Genomic DNA, 19,457 nt, shown 5'->3' on the forward strand with positions numbered 1-19,457 from the left:
GGTGGGAGCCTATTGTCCCAGTGACTTAGGAGGCTGAGACAGGAGAATCACTTGAACTGGGAGACTCAGGTTGCAGTGGGCCAAGACTGAGCCACTGCACTCCAGCCTGGGCGACAGAGTGAGATTCCATCTAAAAAAAAAAAAAAAGAAAAGAAAAAGAAACCTAATACTATAGCTACATAGAAAGCATAGTATTAGCTGCCCTGACTGAGGTGTAGTTACGCAGATGTCATGCTATGGCACCAGAATGAAAGGTGTTCATGAAAAAGTGTCAATGATAAGTAAGCCCTATATGATAAGTTTATTCCTAGTTTATTATTCTATAGAAGAAAAAAATGAATGTTAAACTCCATTTTCATCATGCCAAACTGACTTATTTCATAGTATCATTTTACCTAGCTCCCATTTGCATATGCATACATTTGGTGTTCTGATTTTTTAGTAACACTTTTATTTGTACATTTCTGTTTCTTCATATGGTCTGCTCACTTGTATTTTACTAAGGAGTCCTGTTGCTTGCTATATTGCAATTCACTTCATCAGTTTTCTACGCCATTTGAGTTGTATCTAAATTAGTTTTTAGTATTTACTATATAAAGTTTTTAGTCTTTAAAGGGTTTAGTATTTAATGTGTTGCTAAAATAATCTCCGTAAATTTGGGGGGTGAAATCACTATTTTAAAGGACATGGAAAAATAAGAATAGCACTTATTATGTAATTGATTGATGGTTTTCCAGAAAATGATTATCATGTACCCAGCATATTATGAATACAGTGTTTCTAAAACTTGAGTTTTTCTTTCCTTAAAAAAAACTTTTTTGTTTATCTTTTGCCAGTAGGTGAATAATTAAAGTTATTTAATGTTGATTTTTAGTCTTACATGTTTGACTAGGAACAACAGATGTTGCTGAAAATGCTTTCCTATGATAGTCAACTTTGAGAAAGAATGTAAAGTTGAAGAGGCATTGCCTGGAGATGAGTAAGAAAGACTAGGCTGGGCATGGTGGCTCACACCTATAATCCCAACACTTTGGGAGGCCGAGACGAGTGGATCAGGAGGTGGGTCAGGAGATCGAGGCCATCCTGGCTAACACAGTGAAACCCCGTCTCTACTAAAAATACAAAAAAAAAAAAAAAAAAAAAAAATTAGCCGGGTGCGGTGGCACACGCCTACAGTCCCAGCTACTTGGAAGGCTGAGGCAGGAGAATTACTTGAACCCGGGAGGCGGAGGCTGCAGTGAGCTGAGATCGCACCACAGCACTTCAGCCTGAGCAACAGAGTGAGACTCCACCTCAAAAAAAAAAAAAAAAAAAAAGAAAAGAAAAGAAAAGAAAAAAATTGAATATTTTGGCATTTAGAGAGTAGCATGCATGGGACAATATATGGAACTAGGAATAGAAACGGTAAAGGAACAGGAAAGAAGATATGCACAAAAATGAAGTGAATACAGTTTATTGGACAGTAGAGAAAATAAAATGGTTGTAGGTAAGGATGAAATTGAGGTAAATCCTGCAGGAAGACCAAGGAAATTTAAAATAAATGCTAAAAGTGGAGAGCGTGGCTGCAGGAATTGAAAGTGTTTAGGTTATTGGGAGGTTCCTGTGCACCATGAGGAAGAGGCCTTCTTACTATCCTCAAGGTGGACAGAAAAGTATCCCAGTTAGAAAATGATTAAATGGCTGGGTGCGGTGGCTCACGCCTGCAATCTCAGCACTTTGGGAGGCTGAGGCAGGCGAATCATGAAGTCAGGAGATTGAGACCATCCTGGCTAACGCGGTGAAACCCCATCTCTACTAAAAATACAAAAAAACTAGCTGGGTGTGGTGGTGGGCACCTGTAATCCCAGCTACTCAGGAGGCTGAGGCAGGAAAATCGCTTGAACCCAGGAGGCAGAGGTTGCAGTGAGTTGAGATCATACCACTGCACTCTAGCCTGGGTGACACAGCAAGACTCCATTTAAAAAAAAAAAAAAAAAAGATTAAAGACAGATGACTCCTTTAGCCTTAGTGTACTTTCAGTAATGAATTCTAACTTTACATTCAGAAATACCTTCTTCTTGTGCAGTTAATTGTGGTAAATATGAAAAATAAAATATTAATATAACATTTTGTTCTCTTTTTCTTGCCAGAAGGCAGATTTTTCCCACAACCACATTTCTGAAATTTGTGATTTGTCGGCGTATCATGCTCTCACTAAACTATTTTTGGATGGTATCCTTTGCATAAGTAAAGGGGAAAATTTTAAAAACAATATAAAAATTAAAGGCTACATATTCAATAATTGTACGATACTACATGGACTAGTACCAGATAGGCAATTTAATAGAGATGTGATTCATTTAAATGACTAGGGATTGATATTCACAAAATGAGGATAAATATTTTATTTACCAAGAAATGAAACTGTGAGTCAAAGCTTGCCAAGAGTATCTTACCCCTGAAAAGCTAAGTAAGATAGTCATCCTTCTGATAAGTGTAGGCTTATTCCTATTCTAGAACCAGAGAAGAAGTTCTGTTGTAATTAACTCCTTTTCAGTCGAGTGTGTTGGCTCACACCTGTAATCCTAGCACTTTGGGAGGCCAAGGCAGCTGGATCACCTGAGGTCAGGAGTTCAAGACCAGCCTGGCCAACATGGCGGAAACCCAGCCTCTACTAAACATACAAAAATTAGCCAGGTGTGGTGGGGCACACCTGTAATCCCAGCTACTTGGCAGGCTGAGGCACAAGAATTGCTTGAACCCAGGAGGCAGAGGTTGTAGTGAGCCAAGATTGTGCCACTGCACTCCAGCCTGAGTAACAGAGTGAGACTCCGTCTCAAAAGAAAAAAAAAAAAAAATTAACTCCTTTCTTCAAATTTACTGAAACTTGTGTCCTATTTTATGTAAATTCAGTATTTGAAAATCTAGATATGGTCATAAGGAAAATTAGTGATTATTTATTTTACAATGAGTTCATGCTAAGTTCTCTTTAAATAGTAAGCTTTTCTAATGTATTTTAAATATGCTTTCATTCTTTTTTTAAAAAAAGAACTTTTGATTTGATTTGAACATACCTATTTCATGAGCCAGGCTCCTGTGCAAGCAGAGCACCTACTTTAAAGACAGCGAGCTCCAACTTCTAGAGCCTAAGGGGCTAATTGGAGATCTTGAGTTTAATGAGCTTGAGTCTCTTTTCACACCAGAGACTGATGTTTTCTTGGTGGCAGGGGAGCCAGTAGCTTCTCTTTCTCAGTAAGTATCTTTCTATTCACCTGAGGATTTTTGGGGACAGAACGGAGAATGAATTGATTGCCTTGGGTGCCTCATTCAGGGATGTGACGGCAGCTAGTACACACTACATTTGTGATAAGGCTGAGATGAGGTACAACAGAGGGTACATCTTCTTGAAGACATATCTTGTAAAAGAAAAAATCCTTTATTCATATATGATGGAAAGCTTGGAACATAGCAACACTCCCTTTAGAACCTGTGTGTGAAAATGAGCAATTAGTGGATATTTAGATGATGCTTAAATGAGCAAGTTTTTCTGATTATAGCCTAACAGAGAAATCAGAAAGTGACCAAAATAACACGTTTTGTTGACAAACTAAAAGCATACACATTAGCAGCCTATCTCTGTAGAACCTTCACTTCATGCTTGACTATCATGTATTTTGAGTTTGCAAAGAGACAGCCGGGCAGTCCAGAAGCTATCTGGCTCAGACATCCATTTATCTCAGGCTGTGTAGAGTGCTTCACAGGAAGGTCCACAGCAGCAGCATCACCTGGAACTTCATAGAAATGCAGATTCTTGGGCTCCATTGCAGACCTAAGAAATCAGAATTTGCATTTTAATAAGACCCCCCCCCCCACAAAGCAATTTGAGCACACATGAAACCTTAAGAAACACTGGGGTTGGTCTAGGCGGGGAGTAGTGGCTCACACCTGTAATCCCAGCACTTGGGGAGGCTGAAGCAGGCGGATCATGAGGTCAAGAGATAGAGACCATCCTGGCCAACATGGTGAAACCCTGTCTCTACTAAAAATACAAAAATTAGCTGGGCGTGGTGGCACGTGCCTGTAGTCCCCAGCTACTTGGGAGGCTAAGGCAAGAGAATCGCTTGAACCTGGGAGGTGGAGGTTGCAATGAGCCAAGATTGTACCACTGCCCTCCAGCCTGGCGACAGAGCAAGACGCTATCTCAAAACAAAAACACAAACAAACAAACAATCAAAAACACTGGTTGGTCTAGAAGTCAGCAGCCCCTAAATTCTTGCTAGCCAGAAGAATTCTGCAATTAGGGTACCCTGAATGCTGATGGTGACATGACAGTCTGGAGTTTGTTATGGAGATCTCTTGTTCCCCCAGAAAACATTCTATGTTTTGACATGGAATTGCCAAAGAAAACAACTCCGCATTATTTTGGACTCAAAACACAGTTGAAAACATTTCTATCACGAGAGTCTTAATTTCTATATACATTTAGCTTTCCATGTAAAAACTAAAGTATCATGACTTTGTAAATGTCAGATATTATGAAAAAAGGAATTAAGGTTTTTTTTTTCTTGACATTAGATGTAGCAATTGAGTCTTATCACTAAAGTATAAAAAGCTGTAATTATTACATCAAAACCAATAGAAGTTCAGAACATGGGTATATAATTAGAGTGTAACGTGGCACCACTTCTCGCCTGTGTTTTAAAAAATGCAAAAACAAACTATCATTCATCAACTGTTAATGAAATAAACTTCTTAGATCTCTTGCAGTTTTGAAAAGATAGTAGGCTAGTTTTGAAACAGCATGAAATATACTTCTTTCCTGTTCTGTGTAAGCATATCATATTGTGCATAATACAGGTGGTGAAGTTTTACAAGCTTTTCTGGACAGCAGAAAGCAAAAATATATCTAGATAAATTAATTTCTTGAGAAGAAAAATCACTAGATTAGACTGTTTTTGAAAATATTAAAACAGTTTGATTAAAAAGAGAATTTTGAAATAACTTTTATGTCAGTACAGTTGAAAACTTGGATGAAATACAAAAATTCCTAGGAAAATATTACACATCAGCTTGGAAATAGAAACCCTGAGTAGTCCTATAACTATAAAAGTAATTTATTGTAAATTAAGCTAAATTTAAAAATTAAAAATCTTTCTACCAAAAAAGCCTAGACCCAAAATTTTCAAAACAGACCTTCCAATAGTGAACAAATTCTTTCAAACACTAAAAATAGAAGGCATATTCACAATTCATTTTAATGAGGTTACTTTGATATCTAAGCAGCCAAGGAGCAATAAGAGAAAGGAAAATGATAGGCTTGTCTCACCCATGATGTATCTGTAAAAGTCCTAAACAAAATATTAGCAACAGAATCTGACAGTGTATTAAAAAGACCATGTTTTACCACCAAATTGGGTTTTTCTCAGTAGTGTATGGAGAGTTTAATATTAGAAAATCTATAAATATAATTAACTATGTTAATAGATTAGGGGAAATAAAACTTATGATCCAGAGATATAGAAACTCAACAGACAATTTAATAAAATCCAGCTCTCATTCACAATAAAAACTCTCAATAAACTAGTAATAGGGAATTTCCACAAATTCATAGAGGATGTCTACAAAAATCTTTGAAACACACTTTATCCTAACTGGGGACATGTTCTAAGCTTTCTCTTTTAAAACAGGAACAAGTTAGGATGTCTGCCATTGCCACTTCAACCCATCATTATTTTGGAGGTTTTAGCCAACACCATAAAACAAGAGAAAGAAATTAAAGGTGTAAAGGTTAGTAAGGAGAACGTAAAAGTCATTCTTTGCAAATGACATGTTTATCTATAGAGAATATTAAAAATGTGCAATAAGCTACTAGAAATAATAGCGTTTTGAGAGTTCAACAACATGACTAGATATGACTTCAGTTGCATTTCTGTATGCCAGAAACAAGCAATTAGAAAACAACTTTTAAAAGAAACCCATTTATAAAAACAACAAAAACAAATCTTATTAAAGATGAATAAGACTTGTGGGGGTAGGGGAACTAACAAAACTCTATTTAAGGGTGTTGAAGGCCTAACTAAAGAGAAATATATCCCGTGTCCCTGGATAAGAAGATGGGCAAAATAAAAGATGAGAAACAGAATTTTATGGAAAATAAATCAGAGAAGGCAAATAAACATATGAAGAGATATCAACCTCATTTGTATTCAGATAAATGCAACTAAAGACCACATGATATGTGCTCTTAATGGATATTAATGGATATTGTATTATATCCATTCAATTGACGAAATTTAAGAAATCAAAACATACCAAGTGTTGGAGAACTTGTAGATCCAGAAGATCTTTTTACCTTGTTTGTGGGTATGAAATTAGTTCAACCACCGTAGGAAACAATTTTATATTGTCTTATAAAGTTGAGCATCCAAGTTCACTATGACCTAGTACTTTTACTCCTACATGTGGAAAGTTTAGCATATGTGTACCTGGAGCATTGTATAAGAATGTTCATAGCAGTATTGCTTGTACTAGTAAAAAATTGAAACAGCCCAAACACACATTCATAAGAGAAAGCATGAGTTATGGTATAGTCACACAATAGCATAGCATACAGTATGAGAAAATGAATGAAATATATCTACATGCATGTAAATAAAATTTAGGCATAAAACTAAGGAAGGTAAGAGGAAAGAGACAACTGAGCATAGTTACTATCTCTGGGAAGAAGACACGGATTTGACAGGAGAGGTATGCAGAGGTAGGTTCAAGTTGTTAATTTTCTACTGATCGGGCTGAGGGGCACTAGTTTCAAGCATGCTCTTTATATTTTTAGAAATAAAATCAGTCAAGCATAGGTCAATGGTGAATCAAGTATTAACTCAACTCTATGTAAAAATTTAAAAGCCCAAAAATTCTAAATTAATTTCTTTGAAAATAATTATTTAAAATAAAAACAAATCAGTTGAGCTAGTAATACCGACAGTGTAATTGTAGTAGATTATATCAATATTTCAGAATGAATTGGTAACTATATCAATTTTTTATCTTATGCTATTTTGTCTTTCCATATGTGGATAATTGATAATCATCCTAAATTGCAATACAATAAGCTTTGTCAAGGTTAAGTAAGTATATTTATTCTTAAGAAAGGGTACAGTTTATTCTTTACCTATAAACCTTGACTAGTTGTTTATTAGAATTTATGATGATAGAATAATGGAATTTAAAAATTCATAGAAATTTAATTCCAGACAGAAATTTAGAGATCAGCTAGTGCTAATCACTATTTTATTTTATGGAAGAGGAGCCTGGGACCAGAAGGGTCAACAACTTGTCCCAGATTATTTGGTAAATGGTTGAACTGAGACTTCTGAATTCCATTGTTTTTCCCATGTTGCAGTTCATTGAGTAATTACAACTTTTGTCACAGAGGCATTTAAACTATGCATGTTTCATTTCTTGGAGAGATTCTCTCCCACAGTGAAGAGCATTTTTCACTGGTAAGGTGATATAGATCTTTCAGGATTGGTTTTGATTAAAGCCATCATTGCAGCTCTCTTCACTAAGAGTACTGTGATGGATTTCCTACTATTTCTCAGCAACTGTTTTCTATACACCTGAACCATATTTTATGATTGTAGACAAATGAATAAGAGCAAATACTGAACTAGTGAATAATTCATGTCAAGCATTGTGAACTACTGACAGCATCATCAAAATGTAAAAATATATTGTTGGGTTTTTCCCCAGTTGTAAAGTTATGCTTAAGTGCCACAGGATTCCTTCATTCCGTTTCCCCAAGGATCTACAATTTCACTTTAAAAGATTTATTCACAGAATCATAAAAGTTTAGAGATGGAATGTGGTATGATGATTTTGAGTTCTTTTGAGTTTCTTTCTCCCAATAGTGGTGTTTTAAAATTAAAATATACCTAAGAGGATTAACCCAGTAAGCTAACTCATTGTAACGTGTAGTGATTTATCAGATTGTGTTTCTTTTTATCAGGAAGTCCCAAGACCTATGAAAGAACACGAATAACATTAGGAGGAAGGGCAAGTAACATTTTCTGAAGGTTCTTAAGAGAACGAGAGTTTGGGGAGATAAAGATATGGAAGACCAACTATGAACTCAAAGCTCTCTATGGCCCAGGACTGCATATTGACTGTTGGCAGTGCCACCAGGCACACATGAGGTGACTGTGGGAGCAAGTAGAGGAAAAAGCTGTTGTGTCACTATAGAAAGTTCTCTATACTCAGAAGCCTGATTAATTTAGCGTGCCTGAAGTTCCTTGATATTTAAAGGAGAGTGAAAAGCTGAGAAATAGGAGGAAATAATTTTTCTGGAATTAAGGAATTTGGTAATGATATCAATGCCTTTTAATTGTGAGGTGATTTATGGTTTGTTGCTCATTCACACCCATTTTCTAATTTTTTTCCCATGACGTAACTTTTGGCCTTAATGGACACCTGATACTATCCCCACTTTAAATGAAAAATCTACTAAGTAGTAGAGTTGGGATAATTACAAATAATTATGGAGGCAAAATGTTTTTGTGATATTTATGACTTCTTCCTTCTTTTTTAAAAAAATTCTTTGTTTCTCTGATGAACGGAAGGAGATAACTGGAGATTAGAAGATGACCAGGAGAGGCTTTGAGGAAGAAATGGTTTGTCTAGAATATATACTAAGAAATGGAATGACTGTGACATATTTACAGTTATGATAGACATTGCAAAATTTCCTCTAAAGTGGCTATATCATAATGAACTCTCTCAGTAGTATAAAAGTATCTGTTACTCAAAACCTTTTACTTTAAAATGTTTGCCAAGCTGATGGGTAAAGAATGGCAGCTTATCTTAATTTGCATTCTCCTGACTACAGGTGAGACAGAATGTCTTTTCATATGTTTATTAGCCACTTGGATTCACTCTTTTGGAAATTGCCTGGGCATATTCGTTGTCCATTTTTTATTTTTTATTTTTTTGTTGTTGTTGTTGATTTATTGTCATTTTTAATGTATTCTAGGTAGAATCTTTTGTCTGCTAATATATATTGTGAACATGTTCTCGTAGCCTATCATTTTCACTTATTTGTGTATTTAAAAAGTAATAGTAAGAAAATAAATAGTAAGAAAATGAGTGTTATATGTCAAAAAGAAATACTTAAGATATTGATTTAATGTGAACGTTAAAAAAATAAGAAAAAAAGTGGGATTTGGAGTTGTCTTGAAGAATGGGTGTGGTTTAGAAAGAAGTAGGAAAAAGAAAGTTCTTGGTACATTCCAGAACTATTGAGAAATTGACCTGGCAGGAATAGGGAATTCTCTTGGGATGATAGTGTGGATGGAACTGGATAAACAGATTTTGCTTATAGTAAAGGGCCTTAGATAGAAGAGTGAGGAATTTGGAATTCAATGAGAATTTTTAAATTGAAATATATTCAATCAATATTTTTAAAAAATTAATCAGCCTACGGTGTGTAGAGTGACTTTAGGGCAGAAAGTAATGGATATTAGTGTAACTATGGATGTTAAAGGAAAGTTAAGTTGGCAGAGGAGTGAATAAAAAGGAAAGAAATCATTAAAGAGATATTTTAAGGCAAAAAAAGGCAGGTCTTGGTGATTGGATGCCTCACAGATTATGAGTGGCTGAGAAATGGAGATGTCATGGCTTACTTGAGAGGAAAAACTGAGCTTTGATGGGGAAATGATATTAAATCCTGGAAATTGGTCAAAGAGTTTGAGAACAGAGAGAGCTGAACAGAATTAATGACTTTGAGGTTGTAGTGTTAGGTGACTACAAGATGAAACACAGAAGATAAGCTAAAATTGTCACAATAAATGGAACTTAAGAGATGAAGAAAGTAAGGCAGAGTTTAAGCCTGATTGTTTTACAAGGAGAATGGAGGTCAATATAGACAGAAAGAAAGGGCTGTTCCTTTCTATAACAGGGTATTGGTCTTTGGACCACCCATTTGCTACAGATGACATCTCCCAGGCTCTTAGCCCAGTTATGAGGATAATAATGCTTGGTGCATGTTGCCCCTGCAGGGCGATCTGGTAGTCAGAAGTTCTGCCTGTGGGAACACACATGAGTTTCTCATGGGGACTTAACTGATCAAGGGAAAACACAGTGCCAATGAGGCAGGTATGAGCCATGGTGATTTTTCTTTCCATACCGATTAAATGAGTCAAATACAACCCAGCACACTTAAAAGCTATGCCTTTTTTATTTTGAGACGGAGTCTCGCTCTGTCGCCCGGGCTGGAGTGCAATGGCACGATCTCGGCTCACTGCAAACTTCGCCTTCTGGGTTCACGCCATTCTCCTGCCTCATCCTCCTGAGTAGCTGGGACTACAGGCATCTGCCACCACGTCCAGCTAATTTTTTGTATTTTTAGTAGAGATGGAGTTTCACCGTGTTAGCCAGGATGGTCTTGATCTGCTGACCTCGTGATTCACCCGCCTTGGCCTCCCAAAGTGCTGGGATTACAGACTTGAGCCACCACACTCAGCTGCTATGCCTTTTTAAAAGAAAAATTGTATAAAATATGACATGTTCTGTATGGAAATATATATTTCAAGATTAATACTCATCCTATATTGGGCATATAATCATTATTTAAGCTGCAGTCTACTTTGTCTACTGATGATTTAACACTGACTCTTTTTTTCTTCCAAATGCTTTTAACAACATTTTCCTTAAATGTAGTCATGGTATATAGGCAATGAGATAGAAGAAATCAGTGGACTAGAGATGTGCAACAATCTAATTCACCTTAGTTTGGCCAACAACAAGATCATGACAATTAATGGCTTAAACAAGTTACCAATCAAAATACTTTGTCTGGTGAGTCTTAACAAAATGTCATTCTTTATAGAAGTAGTAGTTCATGTTTTAGTAACTACATGAATTATGACTACTTAGGATTTAAATATATAAAGAGCAAATTCCTTCATGAAATGTTATTGTCTTCAGTTTTGTTTACTCCTTTCTTTACCATTTGCATGTGTGTGTATGTGTGTGTGTGGTTGTGAAAGAGAGAGAGAAAGAGAGACAGAAAGCAATGTTTCATGCTAAAGTAAAATGATTCACTAATTTGTTATCCAAATTCAATATTTTAAATGATTGACTTTTTTATACTAGAAAAGAAAGGTATACTTTTAGCACGTATTTACAAATACTTTTTATAATATCTTATTGGTGAAAATAACATTTAAGGCTACGTAAGCATAATATTTATTGCTGTTAACACTTTAACTGCTTTCAAATGAACCACAAGATGTTTTCTGGGCACTGAATTTTGACAGTCCTTTTATTTTAACATGTGTGTGTTAGTCTTCCACTCTAGAAAATCAAAAATAGTGCTAAGAATAAATGAACAATTCCAATCAGAAAGTTTAAATTTGATTATTTTTTCCCACAGAGATCACTCTTTTGAAGTGTGACCTGCTGTGTGACTATGACTGAATTTACAGAAATTCAGCAGGATTCTAATAGTCCCAAAGATATACACAATATTTTTGAAATAACAGTATAGCTCCCTAACTTGGGGGTCTACAGTATTGTCTGTGAAATATTCAGGATTCTTTCTTCTCCTTCCTCCTACCTCTCACCCACTTGGGTGTCTTTGCTGTTCTTCTTTACATCTATCATGGGGTGGACAGGTGGAATTTCAAGCTATGAGGCTTGTAGCTTGTACATTTCTTACGAGAACTAGCCCACAGAGGGTTGTTGAAACTGTTGCTTGAAATGACATCTTGGGCCATGCACTGCAACTCATGCCTGTAATCTCAGCACTTTGAGAGGCTGAGGTGGGAGGATCACTTGAGTCTGGGAGTTCGAGACCAGCCTGGGCAACATAGCCAGACCCTGTCTCTACAAAAAAAAAAAAAAAAAAAATTCGCTGGACATGGTGGCGCAAGCCTGTAGTTCGAGCTACTTAGGAGGCTGAGGTGGGAGAATCACTTGAGCCCAGGAGGTCAAGGCTGCAGTGAGTCATGATCATGTCACTGTACTGCAGCCTGGGCAACAGAGTGAGACCCTGCCTCAGAAAAAAAAAAGAAATGACATCTTGGATTATCTGCTGATTTTTGACATATACAATATACTGTTTCTGTCTTATTTAACCATAGATCACTGAAGATTGGCTATGTGTTCATTTTTCCTTCCCTTAGCTTAGAGCTCAAAGTAGTTTCTTAAAACTCTTCCAGGCTGGGCGTGGTGGCTCATGCCTGTAATCCTAGCACTTTGTGAGGCCATGGCAGGTGGATCATGAGGTTAGGAGTTCAAGACCAGCCTGGCCAAGATGGTGAAACTCCGTCTCTACTAAAAATACAAAAATTAGCTAGGCGCGGTGGTGGGCACCTATCATGCCAGCTACTCGGGAGGCTGAGGCAGGAGAATTGCTTAAACCCAGGAGGCAGAGGTTGCAATGAGCCGAGATTGTGCCACTGTACTCCAGTCTGGGTGACAGAGCGAGTCTCTGTCTCAAAAAAACAAAATAAAACATAACAAAGCAAACAACAACAACAAAAACCACAAACCAAACCTCTTCCATTCCTACAGTGAGTTAGGTCAGGATAAAGTACTGGCATCTATCTCAGTACTGAGGATGAACTTGAGGGTTTAATACTTTTCCTGATCTTTCTTGTTTTCTGCTCATGAAGGCTAGCCAGGATGGTCTTGATCTGCTGACCTCGTGATTCACCCGCCAGCAAAACATAAATGAAAATGAATTTGATAAATTAGTTTGAAAATGTTCAAGTTAGAAAAGAAAGTCACATTTTAGAATTATGACAATCTGAAGGATTTTTAGCAGCATGTATGCTTCATTTTGTGGTCTGTTGGAATATTGTTCTTTTCTTTACATATCTTCTCTGTATTGATGTTCCCATTCATTTAAAGTGGAGCATGGTAAATAGAAAAAGATATAGGGGTGTGCTTAAGGGAATGAGAATGAACTCATTATTAAGAATAATAATATGTAGCATTTTCATCCTAAGAGTGTGTTTCAATTACAAAATAAATAATCCATGTTGACAGTTCTGTCTCAGGTAGCTTTTAGAAAAAGGATAGAATACTTCTATTTTGTTAGATTTGGTGGATCGCTCCCAATCTCTGCCCTCATCACCCAAGATCAACTAGAATACATGGAATGTACTATCATTCATTTTTCTTAATTTTTTGAGAATAGAAAGGTTTTCTTTCCCAAAGTTTATAAAATCTATAAAATTTGTTTCAATAGTTTTTAATGCTTTTATTTTTAATTCATGGAATCAGGAAACCAGCAGCTTTAGTTACTATTGAAAATAATTTACAATTTAGAGAAAGAAGAACAATTCACCATAGAAATCGACTGTTAATTCTCGAGTATCAACTTTTATGGTTAATATAAGGGGAAAATGTGGTTCACTAATGGGCTGTTCTGTCACCTAGCTTCTTAGCAAGTAAGAACAATGCATTCCAAACTTTAAAATTCATTTTGTCACAGTAAATGCTGCTTGTTTTTTTCTTCCAAAATTGGTTGGTTAAGAATGTTTCCAATTTCATTTATTCAAGAACATGGCTTTATTCTAAAAGTCTTTTCCCAAATAATCATTATGAAACAAGCAGAAAGAACTTTTTGTGCAGAAGCTGGATGTCCACTTTTAGGAGAGATGCATTAGTTTTTCAGCATTGGATAAAGAGTTTAACTAGAAAGCTTTCAATTCAGAAATTCTGTGATTCTAAATTTTTTTCAGTTCTGGTTTCTTTTATGACTATAGGCTATCTAATTAAACTTTCCTATGCCTTACTCTTCTCATGTCATCTGCTACTTTGAAAGCCATTAGAGATACTGTAGGACAAATTACAGTCTATCTACCACACCTAAAGGACTTCAAAGTTCTCTGGAAAGAAGTGTATTAAGAAGAATTACAGTCTATCTACCACATCTAAAGCATTTCAGAGTTCTTTAGGAAGAAATACATTGTATATAAATTTGATATGTGGGAATATTTTGAATAGGCTATTGGGGTCTTATTGCAGTATGTTAAATTAATATGGATATGATGTTAAGTTTGGTGTAGTTTTTTTCTTTCCCTTTTCTATTATACTTTATATAACTTTTTGGAACTCTGGACAGAAGGAAATTTGACTGTACTTTGGCAAATGAATTATGGGTATTTTTTTCTATTTATTATGATATTTTTCAAATAAAAATAAAAAGAATACTATGATAAACCCTTGTGTGCTATCACTTAGCTTTGTAGATTATCAACATTCTATTAACATGTTTTTAAAGCCATAGAATTAAACTAATGAACACAAATCTTGCTCATTATTGAAATGAAATTTTATTTTAAAAATAGGATGAAAATGAGCTCTTGCTATCAAATGTACCAGGAAACATGTACCAGGGAAAATACAGAGGGAAGAGAATTATTGTTATTGTTATTTGTTGTTATGGGTATATGGAGATTGGGGAAGAAGACAACATTTCAGTCTTAAATCTTTGTTTTATTCTCATTGTTGAGGTCGATGCTTTTGTGTGAATTACTGAAAATCTTGGTTTGATTATCTACTGTTGCATAACAAGCTACCACAGTTTTAGTGACTTGGAAAAATAACCATTGTATTAACTAACAATTCTGCAGTCTGAGCCAGGCTTAGCTGGGAGGTTCTTCCACTGGGCTTGCTGCATTTAGCTGGCATATTTGTTGGGGGCTTGGCTCAGTTGAGAGGCTGGGATGGCTAGGTTTTTCTCTCTCTTTAGTGTCAGGGCGTCTCCCCATGTGACGTTTCCTTTTCCATATAACCTCTCCACAAGTTCTCTCCAACAGAGTAACTGCAGTTCTTATGTGGTAGCTCAGTACTTCTGACACACAAAAGCAGAAGCTGCCAGGCCTTCTTAAGTCTTAGGCTTGGAACTGGCATACTTCTACCATATTCTTCGGTGAAGCTAAGTCACAGGTCTGGCCTAGGTTTAAGAGGAGGGGACCGCGGCCAGGTGCAGCGGCTCACACCTGTAATCCCAGCACTTTGGGAGGCCAAGGTAGGTGGATCACTTGAGGTCAGGAGTTTAAGACCAGCCTGGCCAACATGGTGAAACCCCATCTCTACCAAAAACACAAAAATAAGCCAGGCATGGTGGTGCGCACCTATAGTCCCAGCTACTCGGGAGGCTGAGGCAGGAGAATCACTTGAACCCCGGAGGCAGAGGTTGCAGTGAGCCGAGATCGTGCCACTGTACTCCAGCCTGGGCTACAAAGCCAGACTCCTCCTCCTCAAAAAAAAAAAAAAAAAAAAGAGAGTAGAGGGAACTGCACAAGGGCTGGAATAACGGGGGGCATGGCTCATTGGAGAACATTAAGATAACAGACTACTAGCACCCTCACCACATGAGTGATTATATTTAGGGTGTTGCTGAAAACATAATGTATGTGGGGATTATAATAGTCAAGTGGCTTCTTGTGTTGATGAAAGAATTACATTAAATTTATATTTCTAATGATATATCTGGAGTTATGCTATCATTACATTTTAGGTGTGCAATGTTAAAAGCTTAAACTACCTGCCTTTTTCTTTCTTACTTATTTGAATACTCGTCTTGCTTTAACCTTAATGAAAATATTATATTCTGAATTTTCCAGCTGAAAAACTAGAACTTCTTTCTGGGATATGTGTATGTGTTTAGAGTGGTGAATGATGGAAATGGGTTGGAGGGAAGAACAAGAATGCCTTACTGATGTTTTTAGAGAGATTTGGGTCAGTATCCAAAATGAAAACTTGCCGTTATAACTTTTCCTTGAGAGGTCTTTGAGACATTAAATGTATTTTGTCTATTTTAGAGCAATAACCAGATTGAGACAATCACAGGTTTGGAGGATCTAAAAGCTCTACAGAATCTGGATCTGTCCCACAATCAGATAAGCGGCCTCCAAGGCTTAGAGAATCATGACCTCCTGGAAGTGATCAACCTGGAGGATAATAAGGTAGTGTTGTACTTCACATGTCTTGGTTTCAGTGTCGACATAAGAGGACATATTAGAGAAGCACAGACACTTCATTTTTGGTTTCTCAAGGGTGGACACATTAAATGCCAGCTTAGAAATATTGTTCTAGCAAAATTCCTAGAGTAGTTGCAGAAGGATTGTTTTTAAAAAGTACTTAAAATCTTAATTATTGAAAATGTGATGATTCCTAATTACATTATTTTTAAGGTTTAAACTGCAACTACGTGTGGATGATTTTCTGAAGTATACGTGTTCATACAAAATTTTGTGTAGAAATGTGGCAATAGGAATGTCTCAAATATCAGAGTAAGGAGGTTGGAGATATAAGAATAGCCGTAGGCTGGGGTTGCTCCATGTCTACCATTTAAAGAAAAGTCTAGGGCCTTGGTAAGGGAAGTGTTGGGAAGATGTTGGTGAAAGGATACAACATTTCGGTTACATAAGGAGTTTGTCCCAGAGATCTATTGTATAACATGGCAATTATAGTTAATAAAAATATATTGTATTTTTCCATGCTGAGAGAGTAGATTTTAAACATGTTGACCATAAAAATGATTAATTTGCGAGGTAACACATATGTTAAAAAGCTAGATTTAGTCATCCCACAATGTAACGTGATGATGTGATGAATTTCAAGTCATCGTGTTGTACACAATAAGTACCTATAATTTTATATGTCAATTTTAAAAAAATTAAAATGTTTAAAAATGCAAATACCTTAGGAAAGGCTTAAACCCTTAAAAATAAAGAGAAGAGGCACAAGAAAGGAGTTCTTATATACCAATCTACATGATGGGTTGGGGACTGGGTTTATTCAAATTTTAATGTCTGGCTTAATAATGCACACTTTACTTCAAAAATCACAGAAACGGGCTTTCACTCTTACATTTTATTTTTAATAAAACATTTGTGCTCCTAATCATGGTATATTAAGTTGGTAACTTTACCTGACTTCTTATGCTGTAAGGTCTACAAAGTTATTTTATTTATATTGAATACTTCATCACATTTTTGGGAGAACACTTTCATAAGGAGGCTGAATGTGTATTTCTTCTTGAAAATGAAAAGTTGGGCTGAGCCTGAAAGGGACAGTTGGTGTCAGCTCAAGTGAGCTGGCCTGTAGTGGGAATCTTGCTGTGTTCTGCTGTGGTGGTGCTTGTCAGTGTTGCGCGATGAGCCTTTTATTCCAACAAACTTCCCTTATCTCTTAGGTTGCTAAGAATCAAGAAAAGTCAGTTATTAGTCCTGGGAACAGATGAGTTTTCAATCACAGACAAAACTGTTCCTCGTCATTCTCCTTGACTTGTGTGTGTGTGTGTGTGTGTGTGTGTGTGTGTGTATCTTTTTTCTTTTTCTGAGACGGAGTCTCTCCCTGTCGCCCAGGCTGGAGTGCAGTGGCGCTATCTCAGCTCACTGCAAGCTCCACCTCTCGGGTTCAGGCCATTCTCCCGCCTCAGCCTCCCGAGCAGCTTGGGACTACAGGCACCCGCCACCATGCCCGGCTAATTTCTTTTGTATTTTTAGTAGAGACGGGGTTTCACTGTGCTAGCCCGTCAGGGATGGTCTCTATCTCCTGACCTCGTGATCCACCGCTTTGGCCTCCCAAAGTGCTGGGATTACAGGCGTGAGTCCTTGACTTGTATGTCTAGTTGTTTTGGCAACTTCTCCAGTTAATTCTACTGGACAATCTTTGTTCACTGTTCCACGTGTCTTAGGAAGTCCGCACAATCTCTGTCTGGTGTGGTTTTAGTGTCCTTTTCATGCATTTGCCACTGAAGGCTGATTTTTAGAAAATTTCTTACTTAAAATGGTTCTCACATATATACAGGGGCTGTTGAAAAGGTGGAAAGCACTCATTAAATCTCAACTCAATGCATCTCAGGATTTAGGAAAAGGAGTAGCAGTAATGATAATAGTAACAATTCCGGTCATAAAATAATCTAGAGATATTTGTTGAGGATCTTTATGCACCAGGCACTTTCCTAAGCACTTTATCTCATTTAATCCTCATTATAACCCTATTATTCATTTTACAAATGAAGAAACAGGGGCAGAAAGAGGTTAAGTAACTTTCCCAAAGTCATATATCCAGCAAATAGCAGAGCCAGTCTGCAAATAGAGAATGGTTTGCCTCCGGTTTCAATGTTCTTAACCTCTGCAGGGTGATATAGTATATAAAATGCTAATGGGCCTCCCTTCTGAAAGGGCCTGTTGTAATGCCCCAATCCAGTGCTTTCTCAGCGAAACGTCACTTGAGCCACAGATGTGAACCACAGATGTAATCTAAAATTCTCCAGTAGCCACAGTAAAAAGGTGCAAAGAAACAGGTGAAATTAATTTTAATAATGCATTTTACTTAACCCAGTAGATCCAAAATGTTGTCATTTCAACATGTAATCTACGTACAGACTTATTGATGAGATATTTAACTTTCTATTGTTTCATACTAAATTTCTGACATCCGGTGTGTATTTTACACTTAAAGTATGTCTCAATTCATCCTGGCCATATTTTAAGTGCTGGGCAGCTGCATGTGGCTAGTGATTATCATATGGGACAGTGCAGATCTAGAAACACCTCACAAATAGTATGTCGTTCTCTTCCATTTCAAGAGACTTTTCAAATTGTATTTGACAAACTTTAAAGAAAAAAGAGGAGTATCATCATGTGAAGAAAGGAGTTTATAATTTTCAAATGTTAAAGAGGATCCATTAAAAAAAAATGGCCACGTGTCCCAAAGGGGGATCCTTTGGCACCCATGAGGTCTGTAACAATCACCTTATTCCCCGGCTCCCCCCTGGGCAGGCTGAGGAGCAACCAGCAGTACTTTGAAATATTCTTTGAGGCTTCAGGAGAGCTCCTCAGAGAACTCTCCAGGACTACTGAGAATACTGTGTATCAGAGGTGGAAAATTTATCATTTAGCAGAAACATAACCTAGCTTCTGCTTCTCATATGATAATCTGACATGAAGAATATTGTTTTATTGGTAGCACTGCATCAGTATTATGTACTTGGTTTTAGCAGTTGAGACATTGTAGCACCCACATGTGATCGTTTGAACATCTTTTGAAGGCCACTTGAGAATGTTTACCATCAGCTGGGGATTTGGGGACCTTAGTTACCCTCTACTCTGTAGTCTTGTTAGATTTTACATCATTTCCAGCTTTTAAAACATATCCCAAGCTGTTAGCTCTATTATAACCTCAGTCCTTTCTTCTAGAAGCAAGATATCACTTTGGGAGTGACTTAGAAAAATGCTGTCTTACTTCTCTAAGTCTCAGTGTCATTATTTCACACTGTCGGTTCCCAATTACTTTTCTGAATTTTTGTGAGGATTCGCAAGGTAATACTCATAAAGCAATGGAAGCATGGAGAGAACTTGAATCCTAAGTAATAAAAGTGCTCCTCCCAGAGCTTCCTGTCTCTTCATTCTTTGCAGTGCTCTGGCTTTCCTTCTTTTTTTTTTTTTTTTTTTTTTTTT

The 19,457-nt window shown here is 36.8% G+C and overlaps 1 protein-coding gene across 3 annotated transcripts in view; it reads left to right on the plus strand.

Moving 5' to 3' along the window:
* Nucleotides 1-19,457, plus strand: part of LRGUK (leucine rich repeats and guanylate kinase domain containing) — a 130,921-nt gene that overhangs the window by 19,613 nt on the left and 91,851 nt on the right. For all 3 annotated transcript variants that reach the window (XM_023207812.3, XM_026454372.1, XM_026454373.1), the window contains exons 5-7: nucleotides 2,130-2,211; nucleotides 10,703-10,827; nucleotides 15,810-15,953. In XM_023207812.3, coding sequence (XP_023063580.1) covers nucleotides 2,130-2,211; nucleotides 10,703-10,827; nucleotides 15,810-15,953 — 351 coding nt within the window. The remainder of the gene's footprint in view (nucleotides 1-2,129; nucleotides 2,212-10,702; nucleotides 10,828-15,809; nucleotides 15,954-19,457) is intronic.

Source organism: Piliocolobus tephrosceles, chromosome 8 (assembly GCF_002776525.5).
Source record: "Piliocolobus tephrosceles isolate RC106 chromosome 8, ASM277652v3, whole genome shotgun sequence".
NCBI classification, from domain to species: domain Eukaryota; kingdom Metazoa; phylum Chordata; class Mammalia; order Primates; family Cercopithecidae; genus Piliocolobus; species Piliocolobus tephrosceles.